Raw genomic sequence first — 16,094 nt, 5'->3', positions numbered from 1 at the left:
ATAAAAGAAAGATCAGTACTTCTAACAGACTTGGCTACATAAATTCTCTATCAGGTTTTCTTACATTAGAAATATAGAAAAACAAACAGTAAAGGGGACAGAATCCCAGTAAAACACATAAAGCATTTCATCTAAAAGCATATGTGACTGCTGCCTAAGCCTAATAACAGTAATACCTAAAATTATCTTTTAGGAGTGACATGCAACTATTGGTCTGCTTCAAGCAGGGGATGAGCCAGCTTTGGGCTAGGTGGGGCAAAAGCCCCCCTCACTCGTCTATATATTTTATACTACTAATTTCTAAATAAAGCTCAAGTTATTCACTAAATGCCCCTATCAAATTCTCAAAATTACCCTATATATTTTTGCCCTCTCCACTATAGGACCCATTGACAGCATATGCACCATTAATCTCGGGTCAGTAAATCAAATTCAAAACTAATGGAGCAGTTTTATGCTATAAACGAATGCAAATTTAACTAACATGACCAAGTTGAAGCTCTGGTCTTACCAATTTACTATACTCAAGTAAGATGGTATGGTAATGGAAATTCTTTTGAAGGTTGGATTCCATCTCTTATACTTAAAATTTGCTAAACTAAAGCAAATCGAAATTCAAGAAACAATTTCAGATAATTTAAAAAATAAATCGAACAGATCAAGAAAATAACAAATAATCGATACCTCGTCGGCGATCATAGCTATGAGCGCCGAACTATTGGTGCGGATCTGAGGTTTGTTCGCCATTGCTATTGAATCTCCAGAATGAACCAAAAACCTGATTCCAAGCAGTAAAACGGTCAAAAATCAATCAAAACGAGAATTTAATCCGGTTTCGTCAAATGTTTAAACCAGTAAAACGAAAATCAGAAATACGAGACCAATCGAATGCTAGGAAAATACCTCCGTGTAGATCGTGAAAGAGAGATTGGACAAGATTTTGAGAACGCAGTTGATGAGCAATAATCGATGTATGTGGGAATAAGAAAATAATTTATTTAGGAGTTACCCTCAGAAAATACACTATTGCAAATCTGCCACTCATGAGTCATGACTCATCACATTACGCGATCTTCCATTAAACAATGAAAATCATATACTATGATTAAATCCATTTTTTATAATTTGTTGAATATTTAGTTTGGGAAATTACGCAATGCATGTTACATTAAACTTTAGGTACAACAATATTTTGTCCTTTGAATCAATTATTCGAGAACTCATATGGCACTATTTAATCACTTTATCATGCATTAACCAAACATCAAAAAACTATTTTCTTTTGTTATAAAAAAAACATGCGCAACAACACAATATTTTCGGAAAAATAATTGAACCAGTATTGATACTAACGGATTCTTCCTATATAACTAATTTATTTCCATATACATTTCTCAAAATCCCCTACAGGGTGACATGAAAGGTAAACTATTTTAATGCGTAAATGAACTCAGAAAATTAAATTAATTTAACACAAAGTAATTCAATACATTAGCCAGAGTTATACTACCAATGTTTTCATCATACACAAGAGAGATAAGAGAGAAGCAGAATGCATATCACAGACTTGCTTCAGACTACTACTCATCATAAAGTTGCCCTCAATAAATCGGAATAAGTTATACTAGGAATGATCATACAGGTGGCTGCAAAAATATCAATCCTCCTCCTGGCTCCAGATCTTCACTGTTTTGTCGTTTCCCAGAGAGCCCGATGCTATCGTGTTTTCAGTTGGGTGGCATGATACCGATATTACTGCATCTGTATGACCTTCCAGCTTCTGAACTATCTTCCGAGACTGGAGCTCCCACAAGTACACCATATTATCCTCAGATCCACTCACTATGTATTTCCCATTTGTTATAGAGAATGTTGAAGAGACGCAAAACTTCGAGTTGACATGGCCCGTGTAAGTTTTCAAAAATTTCCCGTAGAAAAATTCCAGAGCCGCTGTGAAAGACATGCAAGATTGAACATGAGTCCAGTAAAAGAATGTGAAGAAAGGCATAATCAGAAATAAAACTTCACAAATTTTTATGATGGGAATTAAATGCTGAAAAGTGTCATGTTTCCACAAACACAAGTGTATTCGTTTTCCCCTAACTGTATAGCAATGTATTTCCAACAGACGGTGCCTAAAGATATATATTTGTGATGCATTATTGTATCTAACCCTTTCGACCGAAACAACTCAAACAAGCATCCGATATCAAACCATAATGTGAAAACTGAGGAAATGAAGGGTTGTCGATCTGATTGAATGAATTAAGGATTTCCTATTAACCTATACACCAAAATGGGGGCGAGAGTAATATCAAATCTATATCTGAATGCCTGTGTAACTGTGTATATAAAAATTTGAAGTAGCTAAGGAATGGTGCATATGAAATATTGCACCATGGATTCAGAGGAACATGTAAGAAGGCACTAATATCAATAAAATGATTATCAATTCAACGGAGCCCAATAATCAAACCACAAGCACATTTGGGATAAAAGAAGCTAATATGCTTTGTAATGATGTAATCTATTCGTTTAATGAGAATGCCTCATAACTCGTAAGCAAAAAAACACAAATGAGAATGGTTGGTTCAGAATTCATCAACTCTTATAATGACCTCAGCAACATCACTTTGAAACTTTTCTGAAGTAAAATACTACAAACGAGTGACAGGGAAATTAGTAATGTATAAAAGTAATTTCATAAGGCCCCTCCCCTGAAGCCGTAGGAGTCAGTCACACTCCATAAATCCATAATAACAATGTCGATTTGGGGAGTTCATAAAAAATGTCCGCACTGAATTCCCATTGAGTGTTTTTTGACAAGGTACAGTTCATGAGTACATTGCAAGTTTGATAGAACTGACTTGTTGATTGAAATTATACTATGGCTGATGGATTCCTAAATGAGAAGGGTTGTAGAAGAGAAATGGCTTTGACAATAATAATGTAATTTACATTCAACCTTACAGCATTCATCTGCTATTTGGAAATTACTTGCAGCATATATTTTCATCAAGTATCTGAAACCAATCATATTTATTTTTTGGGAAATAAAGGTATGGTAGGAAACAACCTCTTTGTGGTTTGGATGACTGTTTAGACTGGAGCTTAGCACTAAACAACAGTGAGATCTTGCGAGTTGATTCAATAAAAAGCTTTATCAAGCTACCCAGTGCCAATGAATTAAGGTTGCCATGCAAAAAGTTCGGGTGATCAATTTCAGAAACTTTCTTATAAAGTTGATCACTTGATCTACAGTGAATTTATAAATTTATCATCACATGTTCTTCTTGCATGCATGCTTTACCTAAAATAATTAAAACACTAGCACACACGAATTCATGAGAACAAAGAAGCTCCTGCATAAGCTCATATGACTGGTTTACTTAACAATTAACAGGTGTGTAACATATGACATCTCAGTCAATTCTAGAGTGTAAATAACATAATACTAAAGAACTTGGAAATAGAAGGGTCTATAAGTTCATTTATTGTCTCTAATGATGGAAGTTTCAGTACAGAATTTCATTATAATAATACAGTATATTTTAATTTTCAACACAAACTGTTTGTTCTACATAAAGAAATTTGTACCATATCTTCATCAAGTGTAAGGTCAGCATACACGTTACTAATATTAAATCATCACAGACATATAAAAATGTTCTCAGCATTTCTCCCTCTTGTATCGTTGTTTACTGATGGGGTGAGCATGTAAAGTGTTTGGAGAGTGAAAGGGGTGGAAGATGGCAGTAATGTCCATTATCCTCCATAAGAAACATGCTTTGATGTTAATGGCCAACATCAAAGTTACTTGTATGGTGATACCTAGAATCCCTTAAGGGGTTACTTGTATCTTGAAGGAAACATATTCATTTCATAGTATTTCATAAGATAGTTCACACCGAACTTGTAAATAAACACCAATTGGGTCCCCAAAAACATAATGCTAAACTTCATGGCAACTGATTACTGATTAGGAATATACGGCCTTGCACATTGGCATAGGCTTGAGGGTTTATTTTTATCTAAAAATACTTAGGTTAACTTAAATCTTGGAGCATATGTAAAGAATATGCTTGATGTCTAGACCCTTTTCTCCTTAGTGTATCATCTAGATTGGAGTAAGAATATGAACAATTTTAAAAGTACGCGTAGCATGCCTCCCACAAGTTCAGTGTAATGCTTAAGTTGGCAATGAAATGCTAGTTTCATCTTAACCAATTGTGCTAAAACTCTAAAAGAAATTAGTCTGTAGACTCTGTACCCAACTAACAATGTTAGCAAGACTACATAAGCAGGTAATGATTTAGGGGAAAAATACGAAAATTGGTTTTACCCTGATTACAGAACCAAATATAAAATTTTCAATATACTACATCACATTGAGAAATCATTTCTTACTGGTCCAACTTGAGCAAAACTAACAAGAAATCCCCTCATTGCAATTCACATCCTACTCTAGAAGATACAAAGTCTCAAGCAAACAAGAACACAAGGGGCATCAAATATTGCATATAGCAACACTTGGAAGAGATAAAGTTACAAGCTTGTTGGATTAACACTAAATTAATTAAGCCATGTAAAACTGCATATACAATGAGAAAAGGAGAGATAAATAGTGAGGAAGAGAAAACTAACCAGTGTATTATCAAGAGTTCCAACAAGAATAAACTTGCCATTGGGAGAGAATTTGGCAAAGCTAACAGGCGGATGGTCATCATCGATCAAAGTCTTCATACAGTGGCCGGTGGAAGCATCCCAAATCCTGCAAAGGCCATCGTAGCTGCTGGAAACAATCATGGATCCGTCCAAATTGAAATTGACGGAGGTGACAGGGTCGGAGTGGGCGGGGAGCACCTTGAGGCACTTCCCGGACTTGACATCCCAAATGCGGACGGTCTCGTCGAAGGATCCGGAGGCGAGCATGTTGGATTGAGGGTTGAAAGTGAGGCAGAAGACGTAATTGGTGTGGCCGGAGAGGGTTTTGACGAGGGAGCCGGTGGCCACGTCCCAGAGGCGGACGGTGCGGTCGTCGGAGGCGGTGGCGAGGAAGCGGCCGTCAGAGGAGAAGGCGAGGTCGGAGATGCCGGCTTCGTGGCCGTGGAATTCGTTGTGGGGAGTTTCGGGGGAGGAGAGGGCGTAGGTGCGGGCGGTCTTGTCCGCGGAGCAGGAGGCCAGAAAACGGCCGTCGTCGGAGAATTTGACGGAGGATATGGCGCGTTTGTGGCCGGAGAGTGTGTGCTTGAGGCGGTAGGGTTTGTAGGAGTCCGTGGCCTCCGTCGTTGAAGCCATTGTTGTTTCTGTCTAAATCCTCTTTATCAATTCAGGGGTTTTAATGTTGGGTTTTGCATACGAGTTTATATACGGTAACTTTTCCCTTTTCCCTTTTCCCTTTGCCCTTTTCCCTTTTCCCTTTTCCCTTTTCCCTTTTCCTCTTCCTTTCCGGAAATAAAACCATTAATTTCAAAATTTTGGAATAACAGCCTATTTAAATTATAAATTTTGATCAAAATCTAATATTAGAATCATAAAGATTCAATTTTCTCATTTATCCAATTCCCAAAAAAATCAAAGTCGTCTTTTGATGATGTTAAAAACAACATTGTTTTAATAAAATTAAAAAATAAATAATAACATAACGTCGTTTTAAACATTATAAAAAAGATGACATTTTATGCATTGGTGTGACTATAGAGAAAAAACTGAAACTTCAAAGCATAGTATTACAATTTTCATTTTCAAAGGGTATGAGATTGACCAGTGTCATATTTCATGATTTAAATGATTATTAATCCTTAAATTTACAGTAAGATCAATTCAAATTACAACTAATTTATGTTAATTAATTCATTTACTTTAAATAAAACTTACTAATAAATTCTAATAATGTTTAGGGGAGAGCTTTGGTGCGCAAGAATTAAGACAAGTTCTTTTTATTGAGAAAAGCAAAATCTTGCTTTTTTGTCTAAAGAAAATGCAGAGAGCTTGAATTCTGTTGAAGTGGAAAACTGGGCTACACAGACCAGAGGAGATGGATCTAATGAGAGAAACAAATCATCTGAAAATCCTCTTCTTTTTCCTCCTTCATATCTACACAGCTCTAAAAACTGTTTTGCTGCCTCTACCGTCTGTTATAACTTCTTCACTACTTCGTATGCAGAAATATGCACTTCCGTGCATTCCGACTCCCACGAAAAATCCTTCATCATACCATCTTTTATCCTTCTATTCCACTCTAATGGATTGTACTTCTGCAGATACACAACAACACTCGAGTCAAGAATCAAGATATATATCCTCTATCGACATGAATGAACCATTTCACAGAAAGATACAAACAATTTCATCTAACGCTTGGCCAAGAGACATATTCCCAAACGCAGAGTTGATATACTGTGCGAATCTACTTCTTTCGCTACTATCATTTCCAAAGTCCCTGCGAAAGATTATTCCACAAATGTGAGATTTTCGCATCATAACAAGTGTATATCTAACCAGTAACGCATCAACTCATCACCTGAATCTGCTGTCAGGGAAGTTTACAGGTATAGGAGCCGTTCCATATTTTATGGCCTTCAGCTATTGGATTGGAGATGGGAGATGAGTTTTAGACATTGCGGGTAACGTTTTTACAAGTATGAAACATTCACTTACGGGCACTTGAAGCAGATGATCGTCAAGAGATGGGCAAAGCATTATGTCGGATCCTGATATGATCAAATGTGATAGTCCCTCATCATATTCATCAATGAACCTCACATTTTTATCCTGCAAAAACGAGTAGTGTTGGGTATTGATTTCACATAGGTAGACTGGAAGTTATTCATGGAAAGATGGTGAATGAAGTTCAAAGAATGACAACGTGTCATAGTTACAAAGGAAGACATCAACTATAGATATTATAATCTGCCAAAGTGGAGGCACCATAGAGTAAATACTTGAAAGCGAGACTCATTGGGATTAAGGGATTAACATAGCCTTTTCTCGGGAGAGCTAAAGAGCCAACAATCAAAAACTTGATTCAGTTCAGCTATAATGGGACGACATAACCTTCTATATGGGCATCGGGAATTATCACTTAAGTAACTAAATCGAATGAAGATTCAAACATAATGCATTTGCTTTCATTAATAAAAAGGAACACAATATCCAGGATACCAACTAAAATTTGTTGCTTCGAATATCAACAATGGTGGAAGATGGAATTGATTGGATAAAATATGCATCTGACACTGATAGTGAACAGAGGTTACACTGTATCTGTAGTCATTGAAATAACACCAGTAAATAAGTGCATTAAAATATCATATTGGTATGGAAGCGGGAATGCAAAAAAAATGTACAGAACCAATAGACAAGTAGTCGCATTTGGGTAACCCAAGAATCTACCTTCACCTCAGCCTGAAAAATCTCAAATGACGTCGTCATACCGGGTATTTGGCCATATCTCATGAAAACGAACTGCAGATAATGACATCCAAGAATAAGACATGGAACAATCAAGGTCAAGTGAGTCAGTGACAATTGTAGTTGAAAACATTGCTGGCCAAACGGTATCTGATAAGTGATAACATTTGTTAAGGGAGTGCAAGCTTAATTACCTTAAGCAGATCTACAAAATATGGTCATAAGGCATAAGCTAATACAACAAGTATACATCTCATTCAGTCTTATTAAGATAAAATTATCCAAAATCTAGAGAAAGTACCTGAACTCCCTTGCTGGAAGCCATCCAACAAAGTTTTTTCAGCTTGTCAAAGTCCTCTGACATGCCTATGTAAATGCATCCAACCTGAAAATTTGCAAATTTTAGATTGCCACATTATTGCCATAAATGTACTGTAGAAGAAGTAAGAATCACAACGAGGGCTAGTTCATGGAGTTCCACTTGCACTTCAATTCCACTGAGGCTGAAACTTACGAGTATGTTAGATGCTCCTTCTTCTAAACCCAGATGCCGTTGCAATGCAAATTTGCAGATCAATTTCCCCTCCATATCATCTGCACTGTAGTGTTGTGGAAGAAAATTATCACACGAAGGATCCCAAGTCATTTTATCAAATCCAGAAGGAGAAATAACCAACTTTTCCCTGCAGCCAAACCCAGAAGATAACTCCGAGATTATGATTGAGAACACACACATTGGAGCTTGTGAAGACTTGCACCAGTCAAATTTTACTCAGTTATGATCTATGAAAATGGACAGGATAGGAAGCATAATGACGATTTGGGAAGTAATGTTGTAAAGTTTTAAATGTAGGAACTAATTGTTCATAATTTTTAAAAAGCAATACATACTTTTGTAAGGCCAAGGTGGGTTCCAATCCATGTCCCAACGCACTAATAATATGGCCTTTTGTATGAACAGACGACATTATTATCACTTTATTAGAGTAAACAACTCCACCCTGCATATGACATAAGAGAAGAATTAGAAGAAAGATAAAGGGAGGATGTGCACAAAGATGAAACAGGTTGAAATCATATCTAAAAATAATACTATTACCTAGCGGAGTGGTATCAAAAGTTCTTATCTATAGCTAATCAATTTAATTTGTTTATTCCTGATACCATATGTAATTATGCATTTACAGTCCATTATATTAAAGAATCATGATAAGAAAAGGACATCAGACAATAATCAATAAAGGGCATAAAAGTCACCTTTAATACGTTCACAAGATGAGACTTGTTGTTATCTTGCAGGCGATCAGGCCGAAGCAATGTAGAAGGATCGAGCCCACACAGTGCCAACTTTTCAGGTTGTTCAAGGGACTGCAAATAATAATTTAAACCTAAAATTGATCATATCCCCAATATTATATTGAGAGGTTAAAACCTGCAAACTAGTAAGGTTAAGAATCCAAACAATATAGGTGATGCTTACCTGGGAATCAAAACCTTGGCACGTCAATACTATCCTAGTACTTTCAAAACCCTGTAAATGAATAATACTTATATTATCAAATCAAGTGATACATCAGAAACAAAATAATTGAGGCAGTGTAAGAAACCCAGGCAACATAACAGAAATAAGGGAGTTGAGGACCTAAATCTTAAGATCTTATCCTGGCACAATGCATTTAGTTTGTTCGGTATATGTTGCAGAAGACTCGGATTGTTCAGAAACATACCTGATTGACAAAAACATCCCAGAAAAGAGGGCCAACAAGAGAGGTTTGCCAATTGTGTACATGAAGCACATCAGGCCGCTTTCCCAATTTAACTAGATAGTCCAGTGAAGCACGAGAGAAATAGGTGAATCTGACAACAAAAGATAGCGTGATTTGGAGTTAAGAACCTAACGGACATACGGCCGTTGAGCATTTAGTTAACTAACAAACAACTAAAATTACACCAAGTTGTAACTAGAAACCAAGCTTACAACTTACAAGGGTTGTAAAGTAAGTTGAGTTAGCTCGTGAGACACTCAGAGCTCAGCTTGATAAAAAAGTTAGTTGAAACTTGACTTTCTAGGAATTAGAAGTTAGTTGAAACATTATAAGCATTGTGAAGGTAATAAAAGAGGAGGTCAAATTCCACCAACCTCTCAAAGTCATTTGAGTAACCATATACTTTATCGTGGCTAAAAAATGATGAATAATAGACGGGCTCAATGAAGGTAACTCCAATGCCATAAACAACCCTGTGTACAAAACATTCAAAGCATAAGAAAAAGAAGAAGAATCTGTGGAATCTTTTAACAGTCATAGGTTCCTATTCACTGTCAGCATAATATGCATAACAGAGTGCGAGAGTATGCTCACCCAGACTGATGGTAACTCAGAGTCAAGAAAAGACAGAATCACTCCATATATGACTCTTTATAGAGGATGGTAACTGAGTTATGAGAAACCTTGGTCACAAGCTATTTTCACTTTACGATCACGTCAGATGACCATATGTGGGGATTATGACTCTTTGGTACTCTTGGTTCGTCATAACTCTCGTCCTCGTAACACGTCGTTTCTGCTTACTTATATTGTAGAGCTAGGTTCTTTGTTTACATTGTAATCATATTCTCTTGATATGTGTACATCGCTTAGTTGGATCAAAGGTATGATCATTTGGAGTGGTTGAATTGTCAAGAAAGACAATGGCTAACCCAGATTATTCATGGCATCTACCCATACCATCTTCTAGAAACACCGTTTTGTTCTATGTTGGATTACTTTTCTCGTGGCGAAGTTTCTTTCTTATCGCACCATTTTCTTTTCGTCGCTCGGGAAAGCGAGAAATGTTCATACTGTACTTCTAAGTTCGAGTTCATATTGTGTTCTAGAAGGAACACATAACTAAGTATTTTAAGTTCTTGGAAATTTTGATTTCCCCATTCTAGCAACATGATTCAATGATTACTCAAAAAGAGATGTCATTTCACCAATTGGTACCAGACTTGTATACTTTATACTTTCATATTTCAGTACTTTTTTTTTCCATTTCAAACTTTCAAACATCTTGACTTTCTTTTGAAAAAGAACAAGTTACCTTTTTCCTCGTTGAGCGCGATTGGTGGGAGTGCTAAGAGCATTTTCATCTATTAGACAGTCTAGTGGAACGAGGCTAGACCAAAGATTTTCAAAGAAGACTCACGGGTTCAGAGCGAGAAAGAATGCTCTGATACCACTCTGTCACGACCGCATTTTCTCAGGGTAGAAAACATGGTTGATCGCGACTAGGGGAGGATTAAAGAAGCGGGGAAGAAAGGGGGAAAAATAATATCAAGCATTAGCTGCGAGACATGACTAATCAAGTGCTGATACACAGAAGAAAAGATACTCGATCATGAAAACTCGAGTAATTGTTTGTAAAAATTTCAAAATATCAGAGTTTTGAGCAAAATAGACTTGAGTCTTTTAAGATGCACAACGGAAGCAAATGAACGCGGTTCCATGTATGAAGACATGAACCTCCGAGAGTCAAAATCTGAATGAATTAAATGTCTTGTCTCAATAGCACTTCCTCCACCACTTCGCTGCTCAACCTGCACATTTAGAAATATATGCAGGGCTGAGTACAAAAGTACTCAGTGAACACATTGCCGAAAAATACAAATATACATTTGAAAATAATGTCAAGCCATCATCACAGTAACACTCGGGGGTTTTATTGAAAAGACCCGAGCTTACTAAAATATTCACATTGGGCCCTTTTTCCTGTACTTAGCCATATCTGATTACATTGTGCCGTCGAGATGGTGTTCTCACACGGTCACCTTCTCTGCCCATCATGTCAGAGGTATTCTTGTGCCGGGAAGGTGGCCACCTTCCACGGTCACCTGCTCTGCCCAACATGTCAGAGGGAGCTTGTGTACACTAGTCCGAGTGGGGACACCACCCTCACTGGGACCCGAATTCGACTTATATCATCATTCATAATTCACTTGGCCGTAGCCAACAGATAGGCATCATACACAAAACATTTATGGCATAACAACATCATTAAAATCACGAACAAGTGTTCTTGTTTTCATAAAATACGATTTGTATTTTAGTATAAGAAAGCTCACCTTGATCGCTTACTTTCCTTATATATAACTCAGTTACCTATCCCAGCAACTCAGAGTCAAGAAAAGACAGAATCACTCCATATATAACATACTCCGTACCTAACTACTAGAAAGTTATTGTTTAAGAAATGTTAACAAAGGTGTGATTCATTGTGAAGCCAACAGACTCGAGTACACTTTCATGGAAATGTTAAAGTTGAGTACACATTTTTTATAGAAAAAAACAGAAAACATGGGCTTGAAGTTTCAAAACAGCTGCATTTTTTGTAATACAGTGATCAAGAAAGCGCTTACTACCACTGGAAGTGAAGACAACACCTGAACAGCTGAAATTGCAAATAGGTGTCCATATATGTCCGACCTTTGGGCTTCCCTAGGTTCAATTATTTGTGGCCTTGATAACTTAAGATTGTATGATAATTATCGAATTATCAATGTTTCTTTCAGCCATGAAAACTACGTCTAAATTGATAACTATCTCTAGCTAATTAGCTATAATATCTCTTTGAAATTCTGACTTGTTTTTGTTTGCAGCGATATTTTAAAAGAATTAACTGATTTTTTGTTTGCATGAGTTACGAGCCGTACTTGTTCAACATTTGACCACTAGCAGTGCCCCATTCTTACAAATCTCTTAAAGTAGAACTACATTATCTCAATATTGTTCCCAAAAGAACTTCTTGGACGCAACCCAAAAGAATGATGATGTACTGGAGGAGTAACTAGGTTTCAGACTCTACCCCCCAACAAGACAAAAGATCATAATAAACCAAGGCAAACTAGAATATTCATGATTACTTGGGCAAAATAACCTCAACAAGATTTCCCTTCCTTTGTAGAGCACAAGATAAGCCAGTGATGTATGGTGCCAAAGATCCAACAGAAACCACAGGTGACATTTCTGTACAAATATGTATTATGTGGAACCCATTCCTGAAACACAAATGGAAAAAAGAAATTATAACTTCAAGAAAAGAGAAGAGAATCATGATTATTAGAATAAAATCTGTTCGGGCAGAAAGCAAGACACTAGGAAACTGAAACCTAAGTACAACATTATACAAGCAAGCACAACAAAAAGGGAAAAGGGGAGAGGGGATCTAAATAACAGGATATTCAGAGAAATATCGAGGTCAAGACTCTTCCACACAGGCATAGTACATAATTCCATTGGGTTTAGAACTATGAAATATCAACAGTGTATGTAAATTGCGATGCTTCTGTTGTAACAGTGTAATATGTCGTCACGTCTAGAGAATACAGTGAGAGCTCATCCCCACTGCAATTCAAAATGACATAAGAAACTAGTTATATCAAAATTTCCTTTGAATATGATTTCAGGCATAACTATGGTCTATGTATCAAAATTTCCTAAGTATATGAATTTTATTTCATAGATTACATGCTTTACAATGAACTATAGCATCAAAGAACTTCTAGTTTTGATTTTTATAAATTTCATTGGTGGTGACTTAAATCGATTGGACTTGCATTTAGCAAAAAAAAGATGTCACCCAAGAAGACACCAGAGTAACTGCTTTCTTAGTACTCCCTCCGTACGCGAATAGGAGTCCCATTTTTTCCGGCACGAGTTTTAAGAAATGTTAAGAAAATGGGTGAAAAAAAGTTAGAGGTATATGGGTCACTTGCATATATTAGTTTTAAATGAAATGTGAGTGTAATGAGTTAGTGGAATGTGGGACCCTAATACCATTAATAGTAAAAATTAACCGGACTCCTATTCGCGGACGGAGGGAGTATGAAGTATAAGTTGTTCCATCGTAGTATTACATTTTGAACATTCATATTAAAAATGATGAGGGACCTAGCTGAGTAACTGCAGCGAAAGTGATGATCCTTTACCCTTTGGTCGTCTTTGAAAAACGACGCAGCTCAGCCAGAAATTCAGCATCGTTCTTGAGAATAATGTCATGTATATCATCAGCCAAACCAACCCTTGAGTCAATCACTAGTCCTCTTAAATCAGATGCCTCTGTACTGCCAATCACTCCATTGAGGACTAAAGCATCTATTCTGAGAAGCAATTCTGAGCAGATCGTAAGCTTATCTGTTTTATTGTGCAATGCAACATTAGATTAGCCTGGTAGCATTTCCTCTCTCCTTCTAAGAAATTAATTATGAATAGCACAAAATTAAGCAGTCCTAATGCATAAAGAATTAAAGATATTCTGTCCATATTATAGCATACTCTTCTGATTAATATGCATCCATGCTGCTTCACTAGAAGACCAACCCCATTTTGAATATTTGACTAAAAACTAGTAGTTGTCACTGTCCAACACAAGGTAAAACTCTGAAAATTGCCTACACCTGCCACTTGATATTGCAATTACTGAATACTGAGAATAAGATTAAGCATTGCAGTGAAGTGAGAACTGCATGCATTAGTAGTGTGGGAACCTTTTCTAGCAGTTGCCTGATTTTGCATCTCCAATTGCTCTATCCTCTGAAGCAATGAGTTCCTTTCGTTCTTTACCCTCCCGAGCTCTTCCATGGCCAGGAGACGCTGTTTGTTCAAGTACATGATATCTGAACGATAATCATCGGGCACAACATATTGCCAGCTAGATTAGATTCCCATTGGGCAAAGACAATGTGACACATATACACGAGAAAGTAGACCAAACATACTCTGTTGAGCTTCTTCAAACAGCTGCCAAATGTCATTCCTCTTCCTCTCCTCCTTTCCATCATCATCGACATCAAGGCTTCCCAACCTAATTGTTAAAAGGAATGAATAGTTTGGTGACTAAAAAAATTCAGGAAAAAAAAAAAGTTATCTCTACATATAATCTAGCACAAAGCACTTACTCCCTCGAGATAGGAGCTTTAGACAAGCCGTTGCTCTCTCCGGTGTTCCTGATACAGTATTACAGTAGTTCTAAGCTTATCCACAATCGAAATCTTAGAAATTACTATCTAAATGACAACATTCTACAAGCGAATTACACAAGAAATCGATACAAAAACCAACAGCATGTGGCATGTTAGAGCTTCAACAAGCTGTCAGTTGAGAATGGATATGAAATAGACGGAAGCATGTGTATTTAGCGAAATATTACTACAATTGGTACCTTGAGCAATTGAGGATTTGAGGCATAGAGCATTTTCGGTGTGTTTTACTGATGTGTGGGGGAAATGGAAATCTTGGGGTCGAAGTAGTGACGAGAATCTCCATAATTGGAGTACCCTATTGAGAACCTGTATAAATTGTGAGTTTTGGAAACACTCATGAAGAAGACAATTCACCTTTTCGGTATAGATGCTTGACACTAGTCATATATTTTTATTATAATTATATTATATTTGAATTTTATATTGATGTTTGTTTACTAAATTAAGTCCAAGATAATTTTATGATAATTTTAGCAAAATGTGTAGCAGATAAAATTAAATTAAATTAAATTACATTGATAAATATATTTATCCATGTTACTAAACAAACTAAATTTAATTAAAATAATTAATCTTAAGTAGTTAACTAACTAAACATTAAAAAATTAATTAATTAATTCAAATATTAATTAATCAAATTCAGATAAATTTCTCGTTGGAGCATCAATAATATAACTTTGAGAAATACTATTATGAATGAGATTCAAAAATCAAACTCAACTCAAAACAATCTAGAAGCAAGTCATCCATTTTCACCATTCGAGTAACCCTAACTACATTATTTTTTTAGCGATGTAATTGTTCTGCATATTTAGTAAAAACAAGTCTCATCCATATCTAGAAATAAAATAAAAAAAGCTCTCTCGTACGCAACTTTCCCCCTATTTTCATCTACCTCAAGAAAAAAGCCCACACAGTCGCCACCGCAAAGAGAGACCAGGGGTCACATAGGCGGAAGAAGAAGACGAAGAAACTAAGACCACCTCCATCGGTGAATATGGAGGGAGGGTCACAAAATAGAAGTAAATAAATATAATTCTGGACTAAATAAACCCAACCCCAACTCCACTTCCCCTGTCACCAATGAAAAAATTTCGGCTATATTAATAGATTGAAGAACAAATTTGGAGGGTATGCTCCAAGAAAAACTATGCTCAGAGATTGAAAAATCTTGAAACTCTCGAAGTTGTTGTTGAGAAATTACGAAAAAAATGATATTATTTGCCGGAATTTTTTCATTGGTGGGAAATAACAAACTTAGGGTAAAGTTAGTGATATTATTTGCTAATTTCAAAGTTCGTGGGAAAAACCCAACATTTTAAAAGTTTCACGATATTAGGGGCAAATATCCCTTTATTTTATTATTTAATTTATTTCATGATGTTTATATGTTTTTTGGTATTGAAATAAATTTGAACATATATTTATATTACAATAATAAATATATAATTCTTTTATTTATGTATTTTATAATGTTGTACTTCAAATATATGAATGTGTAATAATTTTTATTACAATTAATTTATATAACTTTTATATGAATTTTTTAATATATTTGAATAAAGTAGTAAAATTTATATTAATTAAAAATATATGAAAAGGAAAATATTTAATGAGGTTGAGTTGGGTCATTGATGGAGAAACGTTTAGTAAGTTGGGGGTT

General features: G+C 36.0%; 1 protein-coding gene, 1 long non-coding RNA gene and 1 pseudogene across 2 annotated transcripts; all 3 read right to left on the bottom strand.

Annotated features, from left to right (window-relative positions):
- Nucleotides 1-60: 60 nt before the first annotated feature.
- Nucleotides 61-1,011, bottom strand: LOC121791643. Its single transcript, XR_006048681.1, has 3 exons — nucleotides 904-1,011; nucleotides 685-778; nucleotides 61-598 (listed from the first exon to the last, which is right to left on the bottom strand). It is a non-coding gene; the product is annotated as an uncharacterized LOC121791643 (long non-coding RNA).
- Nucleotides 1,012-1,445: 434 nt separating this feature from the next.
- On the bottom strand, nucleotides 1,446-5,340 carry LOC121791642 (annotated as a pseudogene).
- Nucleotides 5,341-5,923: 583 nt separating this feature from the next.
- LOC121791640 (probable starch synthase 4, chloroplastic/amyloplastic) lies at nucleotides 5,924-14,777 on the bottom strand. Its single transcript, XM_042189516.1, has 18 exons — nucleotides 14,611-14,777; nucleotides 14,348-14,395; nucleotides 14,168-14,253; nucleotides 13,937-14,065; nucleotides 13,379-13,583; nucleotides 12,314-12,448; nucleotides 9,554-9,652; nucleotides 9,141-9,270; nucleotides 8,894-8,944; nucleotides 8,671-8,781; nucleotides 8,305-8,414; nucleotides 7,928-8,096; nucleotides 7,715-7,798; nucleotides 7,396-7,467; nucleotides 6,661-6,774; nucleotides 6,524-6,585; nucleotides 6,346-6,442; nucleotides 5,924-6,257 (listed from the first exon to the last, which is right to left on the bottom strand). Exons 1-18 carry the CDS (start codon nucleotides 14,712-14,714, stop codon nucleotides 6,138-6,140), a joined length of 1,926 nt encoding a protein of 641 aa, XP_042045450.1. The 5' UTR covers nucleotides 14,715-14,777; the 3' UTR covers nucleotides 5,924-6,137.
- Between the last annotated feature and the right edge of the window lie 1,317 nt (nucleotides 14,778-16,094).

The sequence above is a fragment of the Salvia splendens genome, unplaced genomic scaffold, assembly GCF_004379255.2.
Source record: "Salvia splendens isolate huo1 unplaced genomic scaffold, SspV2 ctg861, whole genome shotgun sequence".
Taxonomy (NCBI): Eukaryota; Viridiplantae; Streptophyta; class Magnoliopsida; order Lamiales; family Lamiaceae; genus Salvia; species Salvia splendens.
This window is presented reverse-complemented; position numbering and strand designations above follow the sequence as displayed.

Excerpts from the sequence above, each read along its gene's own strand:
- LOC121791640 (XM_042189516.1), bottom strand. The coding sequence starts at position 14,714 with ATGGAGATTCTCGTCACTACTTCGACCCCAAGATTTCCATTTCCCCCA. Across the intron at positions 9,653-12,313 it reads GTTGAGGTTATTTTGCCCAA|GGTTGTTTATGGCATTGGAG; the intron begins GTAATCATGAAT and ends TTTTGTACACAG. Across the intron at positions 7,468-7,714 it reads CTTCCAGCAAGGGAGTTCAG|TTCGTTTTCATGAGATATGG; the intron begins GTACTTTCTCTA and ends CATTATCTGCAG.